We start from the raw sequence: 21,273 nt of genomic DNA, 5'->3' as shown, positions 1-21,273 counted from the left end.
GTTTTACTGATGATGTATGCTTAGCTTTAGTTAGGGACTCCATGAATCGTTCCTTCATGGAACAGTGGCAAGAAATGAGCTTTAAAAACAAAGCAAACCTACAAGATGTATTTAAAGTTGGTAGAGGACACAGCAAGTAGGATGTTTCTTCTATCATATTTGAGATAAGATAAAGCTGGGCTCACAAATAAATGTCTGGGTCTTTAGATCCTCTTGAGAACATAACCCACATATACCAAAAATACAAATGAGAATTGTATTCATTCTATTGTGTAAACGATAAAAACATAGGACTTCAATAAATAACAGTATGGCTGTTACTTTATTGTACCACTTTTTAACTTTTTCAGTAAAAATGTTTGTACACTCGAGGTCTTTCTAGCTCCCAGCAGTTCACGTAAACTCAAAAGTTCAAATTCCAACATTTTTTTTGCATCACTTAAAAATGGCAGCTTTAAACAAGTTAAGAATGAATTTTGACACCTGAATCTATATAAATGCTAAATATATATGTTTAGTATATAAATTCTAAACTGCACTTTGCACACAGCCATGTGACGCTGTGCGCCATTCTTCTTTAAATAAGGAGAGAGAAAAATGAGACTGTAACAAATAAACCTTAGGAGACATTTTTAATTGGTTGAGCTGAGAAACTGTGGACATTTTCCTCAACACTATGGGATGTACACTGTTGATAAAAAGCTTTTAGTTCAAAGTAGCTGGACACGTTTCCACCGCGCTGCCTTAAGCTTCACATTATCCACCTCACATATATGGCTTTTATTTGCTGCACTTAGAAAAGTCTGGATAAAAACATCAGTATATACAGAAATATATATGTGCATATTTACATTTTGTAAATGGTGTGTTAATCAGTTACATTATTTTGATTTCTTCAGAAAAAACAAGAAACAAAAAAAACCAACACATTGCAACCAGAGAAAAGTACATTTGTCAGGACTGGAAGCCTACACAATGTGTTGTACCCAAGTAACTCGAGGGAATAAAAAACACAAACGTAGAAATCTTAAGGAGACAAAGAGTACAAACACTGTCTGTTGTTTAGAGCTTTTCCAGAGAACCGTTTGAAAATGGAAATTCAACAAAATACTGCTCATACACATTTACAGTGATGTTTAGATGAGGACTTAGGAGCAAGAAAGATGTAATGTCTATAAAACAGTCTAGGAAGAGTGCTTGTCATTGTCTGTACTCTTAGTTTTCTCCTTGGATGAATCACGTTTACTCTCTCTCTTGTCCTCTTTCTTGTCTTTGCTCCTCTTGTCTTGATCTCTGTCACGATCTCGATCTCTTTCTCTTTCGCGATCCCGGTCCCGCTCTCTGTCTCGATCCTTTTCTCGTTCCCTATCTCTTCCCCGGTCTTTTCCGCGGTCGCGGTCTCTGCTTCTTGATCGATCTCGTCTTCGGTCACGTTCCCGCTCCCGCTCCCTGTCCCTGTCTCGGTTTCTTGCTCTGTCGCGGTCATGGTCTCTCCGGTCGGATTCCCGAGGCCTGTCTCTATCCTTATCCCTGTCCCTCTCCTTTTCTTTCTCCCTGTCTCTCTCCCTCCTTTTCTCAGAGTCTTGATCCCTGTGTCTCTCTCCCTCTGCATCCCTGGTCTTCTCACCGTCCCTCCCCCTGCTGCGCTCTCCTTCTCTTCCACGCTCTGGTTCCCGCTCCCTCTCCCGTCCTCGGTCCCACTCTTGTTCCCGACTCCAGCGCTTGCCCATTCCCCTCTCCCAGGGGGGCCTGCCACCATGAGGACTTTCCTTCTCTCTCTCCCTCCTGTGGTCTTCAGAGAGCTCTCTCTGCCTCTCCTCTAAGGACTGTGAAGAGCCAGAACTGAGTTCTCTGTGTGACATGTCAAAGCGACTCAAACGCTCTCCACGTTCTAAACGTTCCCCACGCTCTCCGGTGCGAGGCTCTACATCGTCGTGGGTGCCACTACTCCTCCTTCTCATTTCCGGAGAAAGTCGTCGCCAGTGGTCCTCCCTCTGTAGGTCTGGACTTTGGCCTCCGTGGCGATTGGGAGGGCCGTGTAGTCCGTCTACAGATGGTGGCAGCAGCGGCATGCCGTGGCGAACAGGTCTGGGTTCGTCTGAATGCCAATCGAAACGGTAGCGTTCTGAAATCTGAGAAAGATGCGGCCTGTTTTCCTGAGCCGGGAGTCCGCGGGGTTCATCGAAAGACCGTCTCTCTAGCGGTGAAGATGGCGGTGGCCTTGAACCCCCATACTGGTTATGTGGTTGGAAGAGCTGTCCGCTCAACTCCGTGCTAGGAGGCAGTAATCTCCTGTCCTCATACTGGTCGGGTGGAGGTCCACGATAAGCGGAAGGTGCTGGAGGACCAAGATTCTCTTTAAAATATTGGGGAGGATTTGGATTCTGGTCCATACTGGGATTGAAGGAGTTACTTGGACTGTCCTTGTTGTAATGCTGATTTGGTGGGGGAGCCCTGGGGCCTGGGAAGAGAGCAGGAGGAGGGTGCCTGGCATCAAAGTGAGCAGATGGTGGGGGTCCTGTGAAAGATGGAGGAGGACCTCTGTTAGCAGGGAAATTAAAAGGAGGTAGAGGACTAGAGAATCTAGGTGGCGGTAAGTTGTTCTGTCCTTCAAAGTTTGGAGGTGGGTGAATGTTTGGAGGTGGGCCTTGTAGTCCAATGTGTTGAGGGGTCATGGAGGGGTCAAATATTTGTGGAGGGGGTACTCTCTGAGAAACTGGAGGGTATTGAAGAGGGGGTCCCCTAGGCGGCAGGATGTTTTGTATTGGTGGTCCAGGAGGTGGCTGCTGCTGTTGGTGCTGGTTGTTCGGCCACTGGTTCTGGTTTTGATAGGGAGGGTAGGATGTCGGAGTTGGACCATACTGCTGACTGCCATCCCCTTGACGTGGGGGAGGACCATGAACAGAGGGAGGAACGTGGATAGCTGGGGGAGGCCCCTGCATCGAAGGAGGACCGGACATTAGAGGAGGACCTTGCATGGGTTGCAGCATAGACTGTGGCGGAGGCCTCATTATCAGGTTCTGACCTTGCATGGGGTGGGGAGGGACAAAGCTGGACTGTGGTGGAACATCGATTGGCGGTCGGTACTCGTTATCGAAGGAGGCCATGTGGTGCGACATGTGATGCGAGTGAGCATCGGCCACAGTGCTTTGAGTGAGTACCGGGATGGCGGACGTTACCGTGGAGATGTCTGCAGACTCTCTGCGATACCGCGAAGATGGGGCATCTTGGCTGTTTTCCTCGTACTTTAAATCATCGCCAGCCTTTAAGATACTGGCAGCATTTGGCCAAATGCTGTATTTGTCCACTTCAGTTTCCTCTTTGTCATCTTCGTCTCTTTTCCTTTTTCTATCGGTCATGTAGATGACCTCCATATTATGTTCCACCTTCTCTCCCAGCAAAGGAATTGAAACCTCTTCATTGTCTGAGTCCATGAAAGGCAGAGTCGCCTCACTTTTTTCCTCCTCCTGGGCCAGCGAAGTCTCTGGACCTTGTGGGGTATCAGCATGTTCTTCTACTTTAGGCGGAGATTGCTCTTGTGCCAGAGGTGCAGAGGCAGGAGAAGGTTCGGTCAAAGGAGGAGGAGACGACTCCTCTTTTTGTTCCGGTTCAGACTGTTTCTGTTCACCCACAGACTGGCGAGGATCCCTGCTCTGTCTTGGATCTCTTCTCTGGTTGATAAGCGGAGCAACCGTTGACGACTTGACTAGTTCTTCAACTTTCTTGCCAAGTTGGAGTAGATGACTACTGGCAACTGTGTTTGGAAGTAACAAAGCTGCGGCGGCTGTCTCTGTGGACAACGTCTGCTGTTCTGCCTGTTTCTGCAGTGCTTGATCTCCAATTCTTCGAAGATTTTCCAGGATCATCTTTGCATCGGGCACATTTTCAGCTATGGGCTTAGTTTGTGCCGGTATCACAGTTTTCACATCATCAAAAATCGAATCATCTTCAGGATCGTACTCCACATCGTCAGTTCCGGCTGCTTCCACCTCAGTCGGCTTAGAGATCTCAGGTTTGATTAGCTCGTCAGCAGCCTTCTTGGGCACATTAAAGACCAGACTGGGATCATACTCTTCTTCTGGATCATATGGTCTGTCGTCTTCATCTTCTTCTTCCGGTGTCTCTCTTGGATTTTGGGTAAACTGTTGGACAATAGGGTCTAACATGGTAGCGGTGGCAGGAAGTTCCCTAGTTTGATCAGATGGAGAGTTAGAAGCGTCTGAGTCCAACTTTTTGTTCCTGAAGATCGTGTTGAGAATGGTTTGAAGAGGCGTGGCGGCTGATGCAGAGGCGGCAGCAGAGCTTCCGGATGTGGAATCCTTGCCAAGGGTACCAGATGTGACTGGAGCATTGACAGCCGATAGCAAGGAAAGGACCGAGGCGGCAGCGTTTGCGGTGCTGCTGCTGGGAGTCTCAGAAGAGTTGGATGGAGGTGAACCTGGAGGAGTCGTGCTGAAGGGGATTTCAAGGCTCTGCCGTGCACTTCTCTCTGCCTTGACTGCGGGAGCGGGTTTTGGGAGTCCGATTTCATCTGCGTCTTTGGTTTGAATTTTGGACCGTTTGTCCTCTGTTTCAAGCGGTGCACCGGTTCGCTTTCGGTCCTTCTGGCAGATCAGCAATCCCAGGAGAAGGTTGGGGCGAGCTGGTTCAAGTCCTGAGATGCAAACACACAGGAACCAGAGAAAGAACTTCAAAATCCATAAAAATTAAACATTTAAGAACAAACAACAACAATACTGAGGTATAAAACAAAAAATACTGGAATGAGAGCTAAAGACTGCTTTAGACTTCAAAAAGGTATGAAAGAGAACTTCTTGCTATAATGAAGACATAAATTCTTGTATTAAAACAATTGGCCAGAGATCAGAAGAGTCAATTTCCTTTAGCCAGCTTAAATGCTAAAGATTTGCCTTTAACCATCTTCATTAAATACATCTAAATTAAGGTCTTTCACCAATTTCAGTCTAAAAACACATCAACCAACAGTAGGTAGTTTCATGCATTCTTATGTTCAATAGAAATCTGATACCTTGAAAACATAAGCTTAAATGCATAATTAGGATTCATTTGGTTTTTTTCCCTGGAAAGAATTTAACAAAACATTCCAGTGAATGAATGGTTAAAAAAATGTTTTCTTTTGGATTCAAATCTTCCAATTAAATCGTCAGATCAGATCTTAGAGAAACTTAACTGGTTTCTGCCACTACTATTAACTTAGACAAGCAAATAAGGGTCTTGCAGGTCTTTTAATAGATGCAACACATAAATAGAATACAGTACTAAAAAGATTATATAACATATATACATAGACTGGAACATATTTTCCTTTTAAACTGATTGGATTCATTTAAAATCTGTTCCCAGACCCCCATTTTTTCATGATTTGGTGTAAAACCTGACCTCTACACAGACTTTTTGGATCACCTTTATTCAACCACCAGGTTCAAAAACTTAAAGTGCTGTTCTTTTATAAGCAGAAATGTGTTTGATTCCAACTTGATTCCTTGGTAGCGATGAAGCACTTCACTGTATGGTTGGCATCTTAAAAGAAGGCTTGACTGAAGACTGACTTGAAACCGATTTATTAATCATATATGTATTTAACACATATACTGAGCCAAGTCTTGAGAAACAACAGATTGAGACTGGATGATGTGGCACCAATCTGCAAAGCAAACTTTATTGAAAACGTGCCATACAATTTCAAATACACAGGAAAGAATACAGGAGATAGTACAAACATGTTGGGAAACACAAAAAGAAACATGAGCACCCCCTACAGTTAGAAAAAAAGCTCTCATTCCAGTCTGAACAAAGAAATTATACTTACCGTATGTTAGAAAGAAAAAAAAAAAAATCACAGTTTGACAGGAAATTAACAAATACCACACAACACTTAAGTAGCAACGGCAGTATTTCTATAATCCCTTCTAAATTCTTACCTGGCCCGTCAAACGGTAATAGCTTAGAGGGTAAAGGGTCTTTTGAGCCAAGTGGGATGAGATAGAGGTCTTTGATGCGCCGGTTGTTGTTAGCTACCACGCCAAATTTCTTTCTGCTGCTGAAGTAAGAGAAGAGAGACACATATGCTACCTCTTCTTCCTCTGTGGCTGGATGGAAACGGATCAGACACAGCTCCTGAAAAACACAAAGGGGGGGATGGGGAGGGGGGGGGGTTGAATTGGATACCAGAAGTTTGAAAAGGAAAAACGCAGCTCTTCTACCGGTTAATCTCTCTCTAAACCAACCTTGGAGAGCGACGTTTTCAGCTTCCCGACATAATCCCATACGGTGTTGGGAGTTATCCTGCCTCCGATGTGGATGGTGTCAGGTAAATCCTGCACCACATTGACAAAAAGAAACAGGTTGAATGTTTATATGAAGTGGAGTAAACAGAAAATCTACTTGATATATACAAGAAAATAATGTATAACCCAAATTGTGTTTGGTGAAAGTACCTCTTTTAGGTGTTCAAAAGAGCCTGACACCAGATAAGCTTTGGTCACAAACTTAGCGACTGACTGCATGTTGACAAATCCTTTCCATATCGTCTCCTGACCGTACAAGAAGATCGCCGTTTCCCCCTCAGGAGGAGGTTCAGCTGAGCTGTAACAAATCAACAACACCCTCCTTTTAGAGAAGTTGATGCAACACTTTAAAAAGTAGGTCTCAATTCAATATTTTGAGTTTTTCTTGGTAGTACTGCAGCAGAAAGACTGAACACCTTTTTTTCGTAGTCTTGGACATAGCCACCACCGGAGGCGGCGCTGGAGGCAGCGGAAGTGGCAGTGGTACTTTAACTCCAGCGTCCACCGGAGCAGCAACAGAAGCTGTGATAGCAGCCAGGACGGGCTCTGCTGGGTTACTGGTGGGCTTTTCGACGGCTGGTGGCACAACGCTCGCGGCAGAGCCGTGGCGGGCCATGCGAGGGTCTCTACGAGAGATGCTGACGGTAGAGACGGCGGGGGCGACAAGCGGAAGGGTTGGAGCGGGAGGCACCATCGTGCTCGGATCCTCCTGGTAGAGCTGCGGCAGAGCTTCTGGAACAACTGGCCCCGCGTTGGAGTGGTAGGGTGGGGCGACTGGCAGATGAGACGTTAAGGGGTCTAGGGGAGGGTAGGCCGCAGCATTGACAGAAGGTGAATCCCCGGACCTGGATGACCTTGATTCGTGTCTGGGTGGTTTGACGTCAGGCTTACTGGAGACTCTGGCCTTTTTGGAAGCAAGTTCATCTTCTGTCTTTTGTCCTGGAAGACACATTTTTGAAGCATGAATATGGAAATAAAAACATTGGAGTAAACGTAGTAGCATCATACTACCTTGAACCTGTATTACCTGTGCATATTTTACAGTTGAGGTCAAACAGATGAGTCTTATGTTCAGAAGTGGTGTCTTTAAGCATGCTGCTGAAAACATCCACCATGTTGCTGCCAGTGTTGCCGTCAACAGAGGGCTGGGCGGACGCTGAGGGAGTTGAGCAAGCCTCGTCTTGGTCCTGAGGAAACGCAAGAGGAATCCCATCAAACGTTAAATGTAAAAATAAAACAAAACACAATTCTCCCATCTTATGACACTATTTTTTCTGCAAGTCATCAAAGATAGAAATGGCAGAGAGCGGCCAACTAAATCAAAAATCTTTCTATTGGCTAATATTTATTGGCTACTTTTCAGATTTCCTCATGCAAAAGCTTCATGCAGGCTGAAGGAAGATGCAGAAGAGAAGCTTGCCACCACTTACTGCCGCAGAACCCAAGCGAGAAGACGGCGCAGAAGCGGAAATACATACATCTGCATCGGATGGGGGAGCATCGTCCATGTCTACGCTGTGGGAGCCCGTGTCGTGCCTGCTTCCATGTCTGGAATGCCCCGAACGGCTCCGAGAGTGACCCTGAGGACAGGAATTCAAAGATGTGCCTCACTGCTAATTATCCCAGTCACCAAATCAAAAAATATTTAATAATTGGGCCTTTAAAAAAAACAAAAAAACATAGTACAACAGAAAAGCGAGAGTGGATTTTGTTCTTTTTAACAAAAAAATTTAAAAAAATTCCCAGTATTTCCCTGTTTCCAAGCTCCACCCATCTCTTCCTGTTAACTCCCCTTCTGAGCTGGTGAATCCCCACAGCATGATGTAGCCACCATCATGTTTCACCAATGAAATGGTGTGTTTGGCCTGACAGGCAACATTAATGGGCCTCTAAAAGAAATATGTTGTACTTGATTTTATTTATGAGTGTCTGAGTAATGGGGGCAGAAAACAAAAGTGCAAAATACTCAGATCTTTAAAAAAAATAAAATAATTTCCTTCCACTTTGCAATTCTATTTATCAAACTGTGAAGAGTCACATGTTAAAGGAAACCTGATGATTTGTAAAAGTAGTAGGAATTTTTACCTCTGAGCTTTCAGGCTTTCTCCACTCGGCTATTTCTTTGGAGAGCAGCTCTTCAGCACTTAGTCTCACCAGTCTGAAGGGAGTAACTTGTCCACCAATCACCCTGTAGAACAAACCCTGCAACACACAAATCGTCCATCAAACATCCCCAATACCTTGCTGGCTTGAAAAACCTTTAAAACTTTCCTGCACGTGTACCATGTGTTCCTGACTGACTCACTTTGTTTTTAGGGTCCTTCAGGTTGAACATCAGCGTCCTGTATTTGTTCTTGTATTTGCTGTCGGTACTCAGGCAGAGGTTAAACATCTCCTTCTCGATGCCGTATGCAAGTTTCCCCACTTCGCTTTCTGTCATTTTCAGATCATCGCTGTCGCTCACCCTGACGGAGGACAAAACATTTTCAATGGTCACTAAGAAAAACAAAACACAAACAAAAAGACGTCCCACATGGAGATGAGAGGAACCCACCTTTTGAAGAGAATGTCAGTGAGCGAGCGCCGGATGTTCTGCCTCATCTGGTTGTTGGCTGGTGGTCTCGCAGGGGACGAGTGGGAGGACGAGCCAGGTGGGTGGGAATGCCTGGAAGACGACGAGCGGCTGGATGAAGTCGAGGATACTGGAGAGGATGGGACTCGAGAGGAAGAAGAGGAAGAGGAGTCTGGCTGACTCTGGGAAGGGGAGTCTTTCTGTTGAGGTTGCTTCTTGGGAATGGTGAAGTTAGACTTGGTGACTCTGATGGCCCCTGTGACGTGAATTGGACCAGCGGGGAATGGAGATGGGTTGTGGGCCGGGGCCTGGCCGGGTTTCTTGGACTTCTCGGCGGTTTTAGTCAGGGTGGTCGCCCGTTTCTTGGAGACTTTGGAGCTGCTAGCTTGCGGAGAAGACTTCTTGCTCTTCGATGAGACCGCAGTGGATTTTTGTGGCGGGGACTTCTTCTTTCCTTTGCGTAGATTTGAGGATATTCTGGTGGATTTCTCAGGTGACGGGCTCCGTTCCTTCTCGATCTTCTCTTCTTTGGGAGGAGCTGTAAACCAAGAACAAAACCCAATGTTTGTAAAGAAAAAAAAAAAGTTGGCAAAATTTGTTCCTCTGAATATCAGCAGTTGAGAAGCAGGAACCATCAATCAGTCACATCAGAAAGAATATGATATACTGAAAGATATTTAAAAACATAAAAATCTTGGGAAAAGAAGACAAAAAACAAACATTTTATTTGTGGCTGTAAAAGCTGGTACATTCTGATGTTAATCAAAACCTATTTTAAAATGGGAGAAAAGAAATATGAGTTAAAAAAAATTATCCAAAGTCCCCAAACCCAAATGCAATAAAAAAAGATCAGAGTGATCTAGCATTACTGCCTGTTCAAGTTCAAATTGTTGGTCTATTAGCAGCAGCATCGAAGCAGCTAACGTCTCAATCTGCCATTTCCTCTTTCTTGAATATTTTCTAGAGCAACTTTAACCACTGTGTTCAACCCACATCTACTGCTAGGACAGATATTTAATTTAAACTTAAGTAGTAATTTGAGAATAGTTAATGTTTTAATTTCATCAATAGGTGAGCAACATACTTGAAACAAGTATCTAAAGCACAAAACTCAATCTCTTAAGGTGAATTTGGGTGAAGTCCTCATGGATTGTGCAGGAGCAAACAAAAATCCACAGGTGGTCAATTTTTCAAAATTCCCAAAATGACATATTTCACTTTCAGGGTTACTGTAGTTTTCATTTAAATTGTAGTCAAAAGCTGCACACTTTGAGTAATGTACATCCAGTACCTCTAGAAAACCACAGTATTTTATGCAAAGCCGCCAATGTAGCAGTGTTTTCTAGAGATTTTGTAACATTATATAAAATGGCAACGAAACTAATCAAATTTTCTACACCTTGGTCTAGTTAACCAAAAACAGCTGAACATAACTGTTTTCCTTATCTGACAGCATATGCTTATATAACCTTCACTCCTTCCAGTTGATCACAAGTGGGAGCTAATCTCATGCTGTTGTCCATCATATGCATCAAATCCATTCCAGGAAGAGACAGGAAATCTTCAGTCTTCCATCTCCTTCTGAAGCTGGCAGATCTTCACCGCTCGTCTTCAGGGTCTCATCTTCGCAGACGTGGTTCTTCACCCCCCCCAGCCGCGTTCGCCGCTCCCGACTGCTTCCGTAAAAAGGGTGTGGATGTTAACTTTTTACATCCACGTCTCTGGTTTCAGCTGAACTTGGTCAAGACATCCGACAGCAAGCCAACAACGCCCGAAATTAATGGAGGCATCCAAAAATCTGTTTATCACCTTTTATTTTAAAGCCAGTCACTTAGGAAAAATAAGTGGTGCACCACATTCAGTATGAATGAAACATCTCATCACCCCCAAACATAAAGGGCAGGTAAGTAAAATGTTTTAGCTGCTAACAGCAACAGCTCAACATGAGCCGTTCCCACCTACCTGCAGCAGGAAGGACCTTTGAGGCAGACAGCAGTGGGATGTGATGAGGCTTGTAGAGGGAAATCAGGGAGGTCATTGGAGAAGTGAGAAAAAAAAAAGCCCTAACGGTAGCACCTAATAAATCCACTTCATTCAGTCGACCTCAAACCGATTCTCTAAAAAGTGATCCCTCTGCTTTTGGTCTCTCCCAAATGTTGGGGAATTATCCCAAAGGCATTGAAATGTCTAGTTCATTATGTTCTGATCCAGAAACGAAGCTTTTTCCTTCAAAACCATTAACCTATTTCAGACCAGTACATTCCTAACTTTGTTAACGCCCACTTTTATTATTAATATATAAATATATATATACATAGAGAGATCCAAGTGTTTAATTTAAAGCTGCCAATCCCTTACAACATCAGTTTAATCGCCACCAGTGTCGTATGAGGAGAGCCTTTTAATATAAAACTCCTTCATTATTACTCCTCACACTTACCTGCTGCAACACTGCAAACCATTCATTATATAATCTCTGTGTTATTTAGATCATACTTCTCCTGCACAGATCAGTTCATGTTCTCCCCCCAGAAACACGGGACGCTTTCCGAATGAGGTTAGCGCCACAGGAACCACACACACGGCAGGAAAACAACTAATGCAGTTTAAAAACAGCAGCACTAGACCTTCAAGGAGATACATACACTTTCTGTTTAACACTGTTGGTGATATGGGTGTAGTCTTTTCTGGTGTTACTGCAATGTAATTATGGTCACTGGACCAGGAGGCAGTGGACGGCGGAGGCCGCTGCTCCTCGGCGTATTCGTCTTCGTCGTCCTCGTCGGGGCTGAAGTCTTCGTCGCTGTCCGACGCCCTCTGGGTCTTCTTCTGTGCCGTCCCGCCGGCTCCGCCCTTCTGGACAGGAGAGGAGAGAAACAGATCCACGAGTCAGAGAAAAATTCTCCAGCACATGAATTCAGACTGGTTGCAAATTCTACCAACTCTGCTGGTGAGAAATACAGCTATTAGGGTCACAGACAAAATGCAGTTCATCGCCGACAGCAACGCATTAAGAGTTTTAACTCAACGTTAGAGCTCTTCAGTAACCCTACACTGTCACAGAAACCACACACTGAGGAAAGAGTTCACACCAGAGATGAGAGGCAGGTGAGAAAACTAGAGGGATTTGCTGAAGCTAACAATTATTAGCTACACAAGGCCTGTAACACATTCCTCCCCAATTTAGGTCACCTGGTTTGGAATCAGTCAGAACACTTTCAAAATGTTTCCAAACAAATCCTGCTGAATGATCATTATTTGATCCAGGTGTGTTCATGCAGAGATGCCTCTAAAAGGTTCTGGACAGTCGCCCTCCAAGACTGGACTTTAACACAACCTGTGTTAAAGCAAAATGGCTCCCATGTCGCTCTCGTTCTCATTAAACATTAACATTTGTTACTTCACACTGCGTTAATCCTATTCAGCATCTGTCTGAGGAAAACAAGTTATTTTTACTTGCAAACAGTTTCAGATCTGGAGGAATAAGATGAGACCAGATCACAATTATTCATTATTGACCTTGTGACGACATACCAAACGCATTAATATGGCATCATCTAGGAGGGACACTTTATTCACTGACGTTCCAGCTGAGCCGGCAGACATCAGTTCTGTTTTCCTCCGCTTCATTTAGCCACATAAACCAACTTTCATGTACATACAGTCTAATATAGTGTTAAATTTTAAAGAAAGTGTATTTTTAAGTTTGCGGTGTGGTCAGACTCAGAATCTAACATATTTAAGTAGCTAATCACACTGCTTAGGTTACAATCCTGCAAAATTCAGATGCATCTGATCCAACACACCTAAATCAGACGGCTAAAGTCATTCCGCTCTGCATAGGCCTGGGAACGAGCCATTACATTTCCATCAGATTCAGGTGTGTTGGACTACACATCTAAAAGACGTGTAGTCTTTTAGATGTGTAAAAGACTACATCTAAAAGACGTAGTCTTTTACACGCATCTAAAAGTTGCATCTAAAAGTTGCATCTAAAAGTTGCAGGACAGTAGCTCTAAGGGACTGGATGATATAAACTTTTGCTGTTGCTTATTATAATTTAACAGCTAGATTTTTACACAATGACACATGCTGAATGATTATCACCGGTATGCATTTGTAAATGATAAAAAGTCATTTCTTAGAAAGTGGTTTCACAATAGAATTCAGAAACTTAGCAGGCAACATGAAAAATATTGGTTTGCAAGGAAACGGGTCATACACAATATCTACTTTGACGTCTTGTACTAAAAGTTCTCACAAACACCAATTTAGGTGAAAGATACAAGTTTAAGGGAACAAGAACATAGAAGAATGGAGGCCTGTCAGCTTCACAAGCTGTGGAGAAACTTAGTTTGTAAATTTATGAGTTAAAAAGCTGAATCAGTTCTGGAGCGGCTCTAAGAACGGGTCCATCACCTGGTCAAAGATGTAAAAAAAAATGTGTTCAACGTAAAAAAAAAAATCAAATATCGCATAATATTTCTGAAATATTATGCGATATTTGATTTTTTTTTTTTGACAAATTCAATTGTCCTGTAAAGACAGAATACCATTGATATTAAACATCCTAAGATTTAACAGGAAGCAGAGAACAGAAACTTCAACATCCCATTCTGTTGGAGATTAAAAATCATTTAAAAAGTTGGATAGATGAGATATAAAGTAGTATTCATTTTGATGTTCATAAACATTTAAGATTTTTAAAGTTGCAACATTTTATACCTTCAGAAGATAATGACATAAAAGTTCTAATCTTAGGAAAAATGGTGAGATGATTTTTCTTTGTCTTTGACACAGAGGACATTTGGAGCTGCACAATATTAGAAAAAAAACATCATGCAATTGCAAAAATGTTGCTGAATACAGTTGGATATCAATTGTTCTTTGATCTGAATGCTCCCCCCACATTTTGCGAACTTTAACCTCCCAGCCACTACAAATATAGATCCGATGTGGGTCTTGATGGCAAAGTTCAACCTAACAAGCCAAATAAATTACTGGCATGAAGAATTTGCCTGCACAGCACCAAAATCCTACCAAACACGGCATCCCAGCAGTCTTTGGTGATCGCTACACAGCACTCGTATTGTGACGGCCATTTTGACTTGATATGGTGTGCAGCTGCAGAAACAATAGGAGCTGCTTTCCACAGGCTGGAGAGTCATTTGGTGTTCCCCAAAAAAGTGACAGATTGTGATGAAATGCAAGACAACATTTATGTAAACATGTTGGTATTCTGAAATCACAGTTACCATTAACTAAAAAGCTCTGAGACCACACATATTTCAAATTCACAGCAGATCCTTATTCAGTTTAATTAAAGCACGATTAAAAATGCAGAGGGCGAGCACAACAAGCAGTCTGACACCGTGGTGAAAAACATTTCTCCTTCTGAAATCAAACTCTGGTTGGAAGAACACTGTGATAAATATTAAACAAGTCCTAGATTTAAAATAGCCCAACACTGTAAAGCATTCATTGGTGCTCAGCCATAAACCCCCCTCTGATTCTGACATGTAAACATTGTAAGTTTAATATTCCTGCCACAGATCTGCAGTTATCCACAGCATGTAAAAAGAAGGAAGAAAAAAAAAAAAAAAAAAAAAAAAAAAAAAAACAGTTTCTCTATCCTTACTGGACATAACCAGTGTGTTCAGGGGAAACCGTGTCAGGCAGTCCGGGTTACCTTTGCTGTGGACTTGTTTTTCTGAGGCATACTCTTGTCCTTCTGCTTGGGCTCTTTGACGTCAGTGATGGACTTCATGGCTGCGGCGGCGTGCTTCAAGATGCAGTCGTTACCACAGTACACGGAGTCCGGCTGGGCGATGCTGTCACAGCCGGGGCCGATGCACTTAGGCAGGGAGGAGTCATCCTCCGCCCTCTGCTTGGCCGCCTCCTCGGCCGGCGTGGTGTTCACCTCGACCGTAGTCTCCACCCTCTGCTCTGGTTCCGGTGGGGCTTTCTGCTCTGCTGCTGACGGGACCTTCGGCTCCACAGCCGATGCCGCCTTTTGGTCTGCTTTGTGCTCGGCTGGTTGATGAATAGCCTGATTTAAATCGGCGTGGAACGAGATTAACAAATAAATAGATCATTTCATATTGCAGGTCTGCCCTGAGCTTTAACTGTGTGCATACGGTGAATAAATGCGTCAAGAAAACAGGACTGAAACGATTACTTGATTTTCAAAATGGTCAACAGATTTAGTAATCGATCGTTAACTGGACTATACAGCCTCAAAGAAGGCCATTTGCTGAAAACGTAACATTCAGAGCCATGCAATTATGACAAAAATCTATCTTTCTGTAAATATGTTTTGCCCAAAACTCCTCTAGTTGTAGTTTCAGCTTCACCGGATCAGATTCACTCATGGAATGCCACTTTTAAACTTTAGGCAATAAAATGATTATCTTATATTTAGAAATGAACTGACTTGTTTTATTTTCATTTATTATTTTTCTAATATTGTATAAAAAAAAGGTTTAATGAAATAAAATATCTGCACATTGTGACCATTTTTATCCAATTAATCGTTAAACTAATTGATTAATCGTCAAAAAATAATAAAAATTAGTTGCAGCCCTACAGGAAAAGAAGCTAAGGATGAAAACAGCTGGGTGATGAGGCGTATATTTCGTAAAGCCTACTCTGACCGTGGATGACGATATGAAAGGTTTCCAGCTACAGTCACCTACCGGCTGGAAGATTTTTATCTTCTTCTTGCCAGATGGATTAGTCGCTTTCTCTATCCTGCCTTTGATGCCCTGATCTTCCGCCCCGCTCGCTGTGGAAAACGGAGCCGCCCCTTGAACAGCTGATGGATTTAGCCCCGTCCCGCCAGCTGAGAGTTTCTCAGCAGATAGGGAGGAAGGTGAGGCGGCAACCTGAGCAGCGACGTCTGCTCTGAGCCTGTTCGCCTCTGCGCTCGTGGGGAGAACGGCCATGGCAGGCCGGACCAACTGGTTCTTCTTCGCGGTGCAGTTGGGGCAGATGTAGTCTTCTCCGTTTCTCTCCATCAGACGCCCGCGGGCCTCGGTGATGCCAACGCAGTCGCCGTGGAACCATTCCTCGCAGCGATCGCAGCAGATCATAAACCTACGGAGCAAAATGCGGAATACAAACCTCACTCTCGCATAGCTACGAACAGAGATGAATGGTTAACCTTATATTTACCAAATTTAATCTAGAGAGAAACCAGAAATATTGGAAATTGGTGGATTGCTGTCATACTCCGATTCAACCATTTTGTTTTGTAAATAGCATATTTTACTGGGATTTTATGTCAGACGTAGATAAAGTAGCAGAAACCTAAATGATTTTAGAAGTTGCCCATCTAGTGTGCAGACTGGACCTGTGTGTAATTTACTGCCAGTAGAAATCCAGATGTTCTGTGAAGGCCTCACTAGAGAACAGTCAGCATCATGAAAACCAAGAACCACACCAGGAAAGCACACACTTATCAAGTGGGGAAAAAAACAACAAATACTTGGTTTAACATTTTTGAAACATCTAAATAAATATAAAGCTTAAAGTGGAGTTGGGTTATAAAACAATATCACAAGCTTTGAAAGTTCCCTCTTCGATCAATCATCTGAAAATTTCCCAAGACATGGTTTACCTACTAAACATGGCCTTTATGGAAGAGAATCAAGAAGTCTTTTTTCTGGATGCCATTAAAAAGTGTCATTGCAGTTTATCACAACTCATATAGGGAAGAGAGCAACAATCTGGTCATTCTGGCAAAAAATGAACACAACTCATAATCAACAACTATGAAACACTTACTAAAAAGGGGGCATGGAAGCTGGTGAATGAATGAAGCTAAAACAAGGCAATAATGAAAACAAATATTTCAGATACTACAAAAAAAAAAAATTTGACTTTAGACACGTGGAGGACGGAAGGAGGTCACCCTCCCAGCCTAATGCATTCCTTCCAGTCTGCAGGTTTCTGCATGAAGGCCGGTACTATGGGTGACTATTCAATACCACTTAGGAGAAACGCTGCATGGTCATGCTACTTTTCCTATTGTGCTTCTCATACTTGGAATACAATTTCACTTATTGTATATAAAAAATCTTAATATTGTCAATGTCAATATTGATTATATGCAAAATGTTCAGACTTTAAAGTTTGTTTATTCATTTCTTTTTCTGTATCTTTTATTTGTTTTAACATCAACCTGCCAATTGGAACTAGAAATAGAAATTAGTCACCTGGTTAGAATCTCATGTATTTACATGTAAATGTTCACTAATGCATATTGTTCTAATCCTAAACTTGAATGTTCTGACTCATCATCCCTACAGCAAACACAATACTCCCATTCCAATGGTGGAACCAAACATACAGCAGAAAGAAAACAGGTCAAATCACAATCAAAGCAAATAAAGAAGTAGCTAGCTTGTTTTTAGGAGATACAAAGTGGACTGTTATTTTTCCAGTGTGAATAATTATCTTGATCAGGATAACATTTTGAAAGATGTGAATCCTTTTCATCCTACTTCAAAATTAAGTGCTACTTTGTGTCGGACAACCACATAAAATCCCAATAAAACACATTAATGTTTCTGATAATTACATAAAAACATGAACAAGTTCAAAGGGAAAGCTCATTTTTCAAGGCGTTGAACGTGTCAATTTCTGATTAGCCAACTGAAAGAGGAAGGAGCCATAATGACAACATACTGAATAAAACAAACCGTTTGTTGTGTTTCTGCCGACAGATACAGTATAGCGCGTTGGGGTCATAGCCTCCATCGTCAGACTCCTCATCTGAAGACGTAGATGAAGACGAAGTAGTAAAGGACTCCTCATCATCGTCGTCATCTTCCTCCTCCTCCTCTGTCGTCTCGTGTTTGCTCATCTTCCCGGCTGCTTTGGGTTTTGTTTCCTTCTTCACAGGAGCCGTGTTTCTGCTCAGGGCTGCTGGAGCTTTAGCCGGCGTTGGGCTCTTCTTCGCTATCTTCTTCTTATTGACGTAAGTCCGCACTGGTCTGCGAGTCATTACTGCAGGTGTGTCTGCGTCCTCGTCATCAGTCTCCTTTTCTGTTTCACCTTCGGGTTCATTGGTCTCCTCGGTAACCTTGTTCTCGGCGCCCTCTGTTGCCTTAGTGCCCGGATCGGGTTTTGCATCTTTCGTCTCCTCGCTGTCATCTTGTGTCTGATCTTCATCTTTACCGTCTTCCTCGTTCTCAGAGCTCCCCTCGTCCTTGACCGCAGCTCTCCCCGTGGATCTCGTCTGCCGGCCTCCTTGGGTTTTCTTCTGCGCCTGCTTCCTGGTGCTGCTTCTTGTCCTCCTCTCCGGAGACTCCGCTTTGTCCTCCGCCGCCCTGGACTCGGCGTTCCCATCGAAACTGGCTTCGGACGCCGTTTCGGCGTCGGTTGGCGTTTGTGAAGGAGGATCTCCGCTTTCAACGCTTGGAGGGGCGCTTTTCCTAGAGCCCCGCTTTGTCGTCATGAGGAACTCCTCCAGTTTGTCCGTTCGTTTGGGCTGCCGTCCGCTGCGCCGCACCGGACAGCGGCTCTCAGGACTGTCTGTCGTCGCCTCCACTGGCATTGTGCTCTGCTGCAGTGGACCAACAGGAAGTTTGAATGTTTGTTTGTTTTTACTTCACGTTGTGGCCTTCAGTGCTGCAGCTGGTTGCTTTAGCAACTCTGTAGCCAGACTCTCATAGTCATTTGAAACTGTTGCTTTAGTCCGCTTTCAGCTTCTTGAGAGCCTGCAAACAGCAATGAAAGTCAGTCACCTAGGTGCACTATGGCCACAGTGCCACAAAAAAAAAAACTGTATTGCTTGAAAAAAAAAACAAAGAAAAAAATTGCTTGCTGAAAACATAATCTAATTTGTATCCTCAACAATAGACGTAAATAAAACCTCAATAGAATGACTATGGGTCACTGAAATACTGATGGCTGTCCATGAGAGGTAGTGCTGGGAAACCGTATTGCCTTTAAACTGTTAATTTTTTCTATTATACTTCCACACACTGTTAATACTATATGGCTCTGACACTGCTTTTTTATATAACCATCTTAGTTTTAATAAAAGTCTTCTTAATGTCATGCTATCTGTAAGAAGACTGAAGACATTTAAGTTACTATGAAATAAAACAGATTTAGAGATTATTGTAGTGTAGCAACCTGCACTATGTCCCCTAGAGGGCATTGTTTTCAAGTTGAGATAAAGGTAACGTCAACATTTTCAAAAAATATAGTTCCCATGTCCTAAAAATAAAAGGAAAAAGTTGAGAAAGATAGTCAAAGGATATTCTACTTAAAGATACGAGTACAAATGTTATGTATTTTTATACATGCCTCAAAGGATCATCTTCGTTCCTAATTATTTTGTCCAAAATATGACTTGTTCATTGGTTTACACACTGCATAACACGCAGAAATCATTACATTTTGAATTAAAAAATACAATTTTGTTAAAATTCAATATCAAGTCATATTAAAAGGTATTTTGGAAGGCACGACTATGGTAAGCAAGCAGATTTAAGAAACTCTTTCAAGGCTTGATTTTTTTTTTAAGCGAAATATCACATCCGCCCCCCAAACAGAACGACTGCTTCTTTATTCTGTCACAAATATAAAAGACAATAAAAGAGTGTCTTGTAGTATTTTTTAAATGACTGAATTCTAATGTTGAAACTTAATTTTAACCAGCATTCATTTTACTGTTAACTAATTTCAACATTTTATTTACATTTTTCCCCTTCTATAATATAAATGAAAAACAGTAGAAAAGCTGATTAAAAATAAAGACAATGTTATTATCCACTATGATCCATACCTGCACTCAGTAGTGATGACTTGTCAAGCTAAAGGACATCAGATTAATTATCGTCAGTGTCAGGTTGAAGGTTCTATCAGAGAAAAAAGAAAAAACGATTTAGAAACAAAGCAGTTAGTGTCTCTCTCTCTCTCTCTCTCTCTCTCACACACACACACACACACACACACACACACACACACACACACACAGGGACTCAGATACAACGATGTGACAAAATTAGAAAAATAAATCAGATCGATCCTTCTCAAATACACCAAAACGGACAGGACTGATATCGATTATCCGATCCATTTAAATTACTCCGACAGTCTCCTAACTACATAAGGGATTATTAAATAGCCATATTTACAAATATGAATGTGGAGAAAAACACCAGAACTCTTAATAGGAAGCCGATTTTAAAACTTACAATATTAAAATAGGTAATAAACGCATATAATTTATCAAAGCATGAGTGTTTGTATTTGTTTTGTTTTAAGCGCAGCAAGGCGTTGAATAAGATGCGGTCACGACTACGAGCCACGTGAACAAGACAAACGGTAGCCAGGAAAGATGGGAGGGGCTCGTCCATAAAAGAAAATAAATCACACACAATATTAACTATATTCTCATGTTAAATCGCCTTCGACGAGTTGAAGTGATATCGGTAGAGATAACGAGCTGTTGACTGGAGCACACGGTAAGCAGGTCGAGCTGTTTCAAAGCGCCACCCAAACCGGAGGGCTGCACACGGCCTTCTGCACGAGCGCGTTACAAATGCCTGATCGAAACGTTATATACGAACAGACGGTATATTCATAAAAAAGTAGACGCTAGTACAGCTTATACTGGGACTGAATAGAACCAGGAACTAATGTTAAAGTGTTTAGACCCCGTATGTTCTTTTGCCCCACGTTACATAACGAACATTGGGAGAAAAAAAAAAAAAAAAAAAACACTCCGCCAAAACCTTTTTTGTGGCGTTAGCTAGCGATAATCCGGGCCACGCCGTTTCAAGCACCACCAAAAAGTAAAAACGTAAAAGAAACATGAAAGACCCCCCTCACTGCACCCCATAATACTTACAGACTGCATTGCTGTTATCTCTTTAGTCCTAATTTGTATTGTGGTCTCGCAACGTGGAGGAGAACGCTGCAGAACGTGCAAGCCAACACGCTAAGCTAACCTTTTTAGCGGCTAAGGCGTTTTAATTCCCCAGCATTTAGGTCTCACTCGAATAAACAACGCAAATACACACCAGCCGAAAGTCATCCTTATTAAATTCTATACGCTAAAATTGTCAAATACCAACCTACATTTAATTGACGCAGTTACCTTATCCACAGCTAAAACGGGTTTGGCTAACGTAAGAGGCGTCTTTGTTCAGTCTCAACGCTGCCTTCAAGTAGGATTATTGAAACCAGTAACACTCGAGAATATCATAGAAACGTTAAGTAATTGCTAATATGAGTCTGAAATGTTTTTAATGTACTCACCTACATGTTAGAAATACCGACGCTATGCCCTCATTTCGGTCAATCCTCCATTTTCCAATCCCGTTGGATCTAACTGACTGCGGCAGATGGCTGACAGTTTACACAAAACGCTTTCGG

At 42.6% G+C, this 21,273-nt stretch overlaps 1 protein-coding gene across 3 annotated transcripts; it reads right to left on the bottom strand.

The window, feature by feature from the left end:
- Positions 1 to 613: 613 nt before the first annotated feature.
- Positions 614 to 21,258, bottom strand: dido1 (death inducer-obliterator 1). 3 transcript variants are annotated; one of them, XM_088005403.1, is made up of 16 exons: positions 21,157 to 21,258; positions 19,679 to 19,751; positions 17,583 to 18,602; positions 15,576 to 15,975; positions 14,570 to 14,929; positions 11,526 to 11,733; positions 8,863 to 9,418; positions 8,614 to 8,773; positions 8,394 to 8,510; positions 7,787 to 7,888; positions 7,336 to 7,495; positions 6,725 to 7,247; positions 6,459 to 6,606; positions 6,249 to 6,338; positions 5,943 to 6,138; positions 614 to 4,654 (listed from the first exon to the last, which is right to left on the bottom strand). In XM_088005403.1, the coding sequence occupies exons 3-16, from the start codon at positions 18,437 to 18,439 to the stop codon at positions 1,185 to 1,187; spliced, it is 7,347 nt and encodes a 2,448-aa protein (XP_087861529.1). In that variant the 5' UTR covers positions 18,440 to 18,602; positions 19,679 to 19,751; positions 21,157 to 21,258; the 3' UTR covers positions 614 to 1,184. The 3 variants fall into 3 exon arrangements, with proteins under 3 accessions (XP_087861529.1, XP_014854352.2, XP_087861528.1); XM_014998866.2 differs by having other exon boundaries at positions 11,526 to 11,736; positions 21,157 to 21,257; XM_088005402.1 differs by having other exon boundaries at positions 11,526 to 11,736; positions 21,161 to 21,249.
- Positions 21,259 to 21,273: the final 15 nt, after the last annotated feature.

The sequence above is a fragment of the Poecilia mexicana genome, unplaced genomic scaffold, assembly GCF_051168715.1.
Source record: "Poecilia mexicana isolate PSO_F unplaced genomic scaffold, ASM5116871v1 scaffold_5, whole genome shotgun sequence".
NCBI lineage: Eukaryota > Metazoa > Chordata > Actinopteri > Cyprinodontiformes > Poeciliidae > Poecilia > Poecilia mexicana.
Note: the sequence above shows the minus strand (reverse complement) of the source record. Positions and strands in the feature narration are given on the sequence as shown.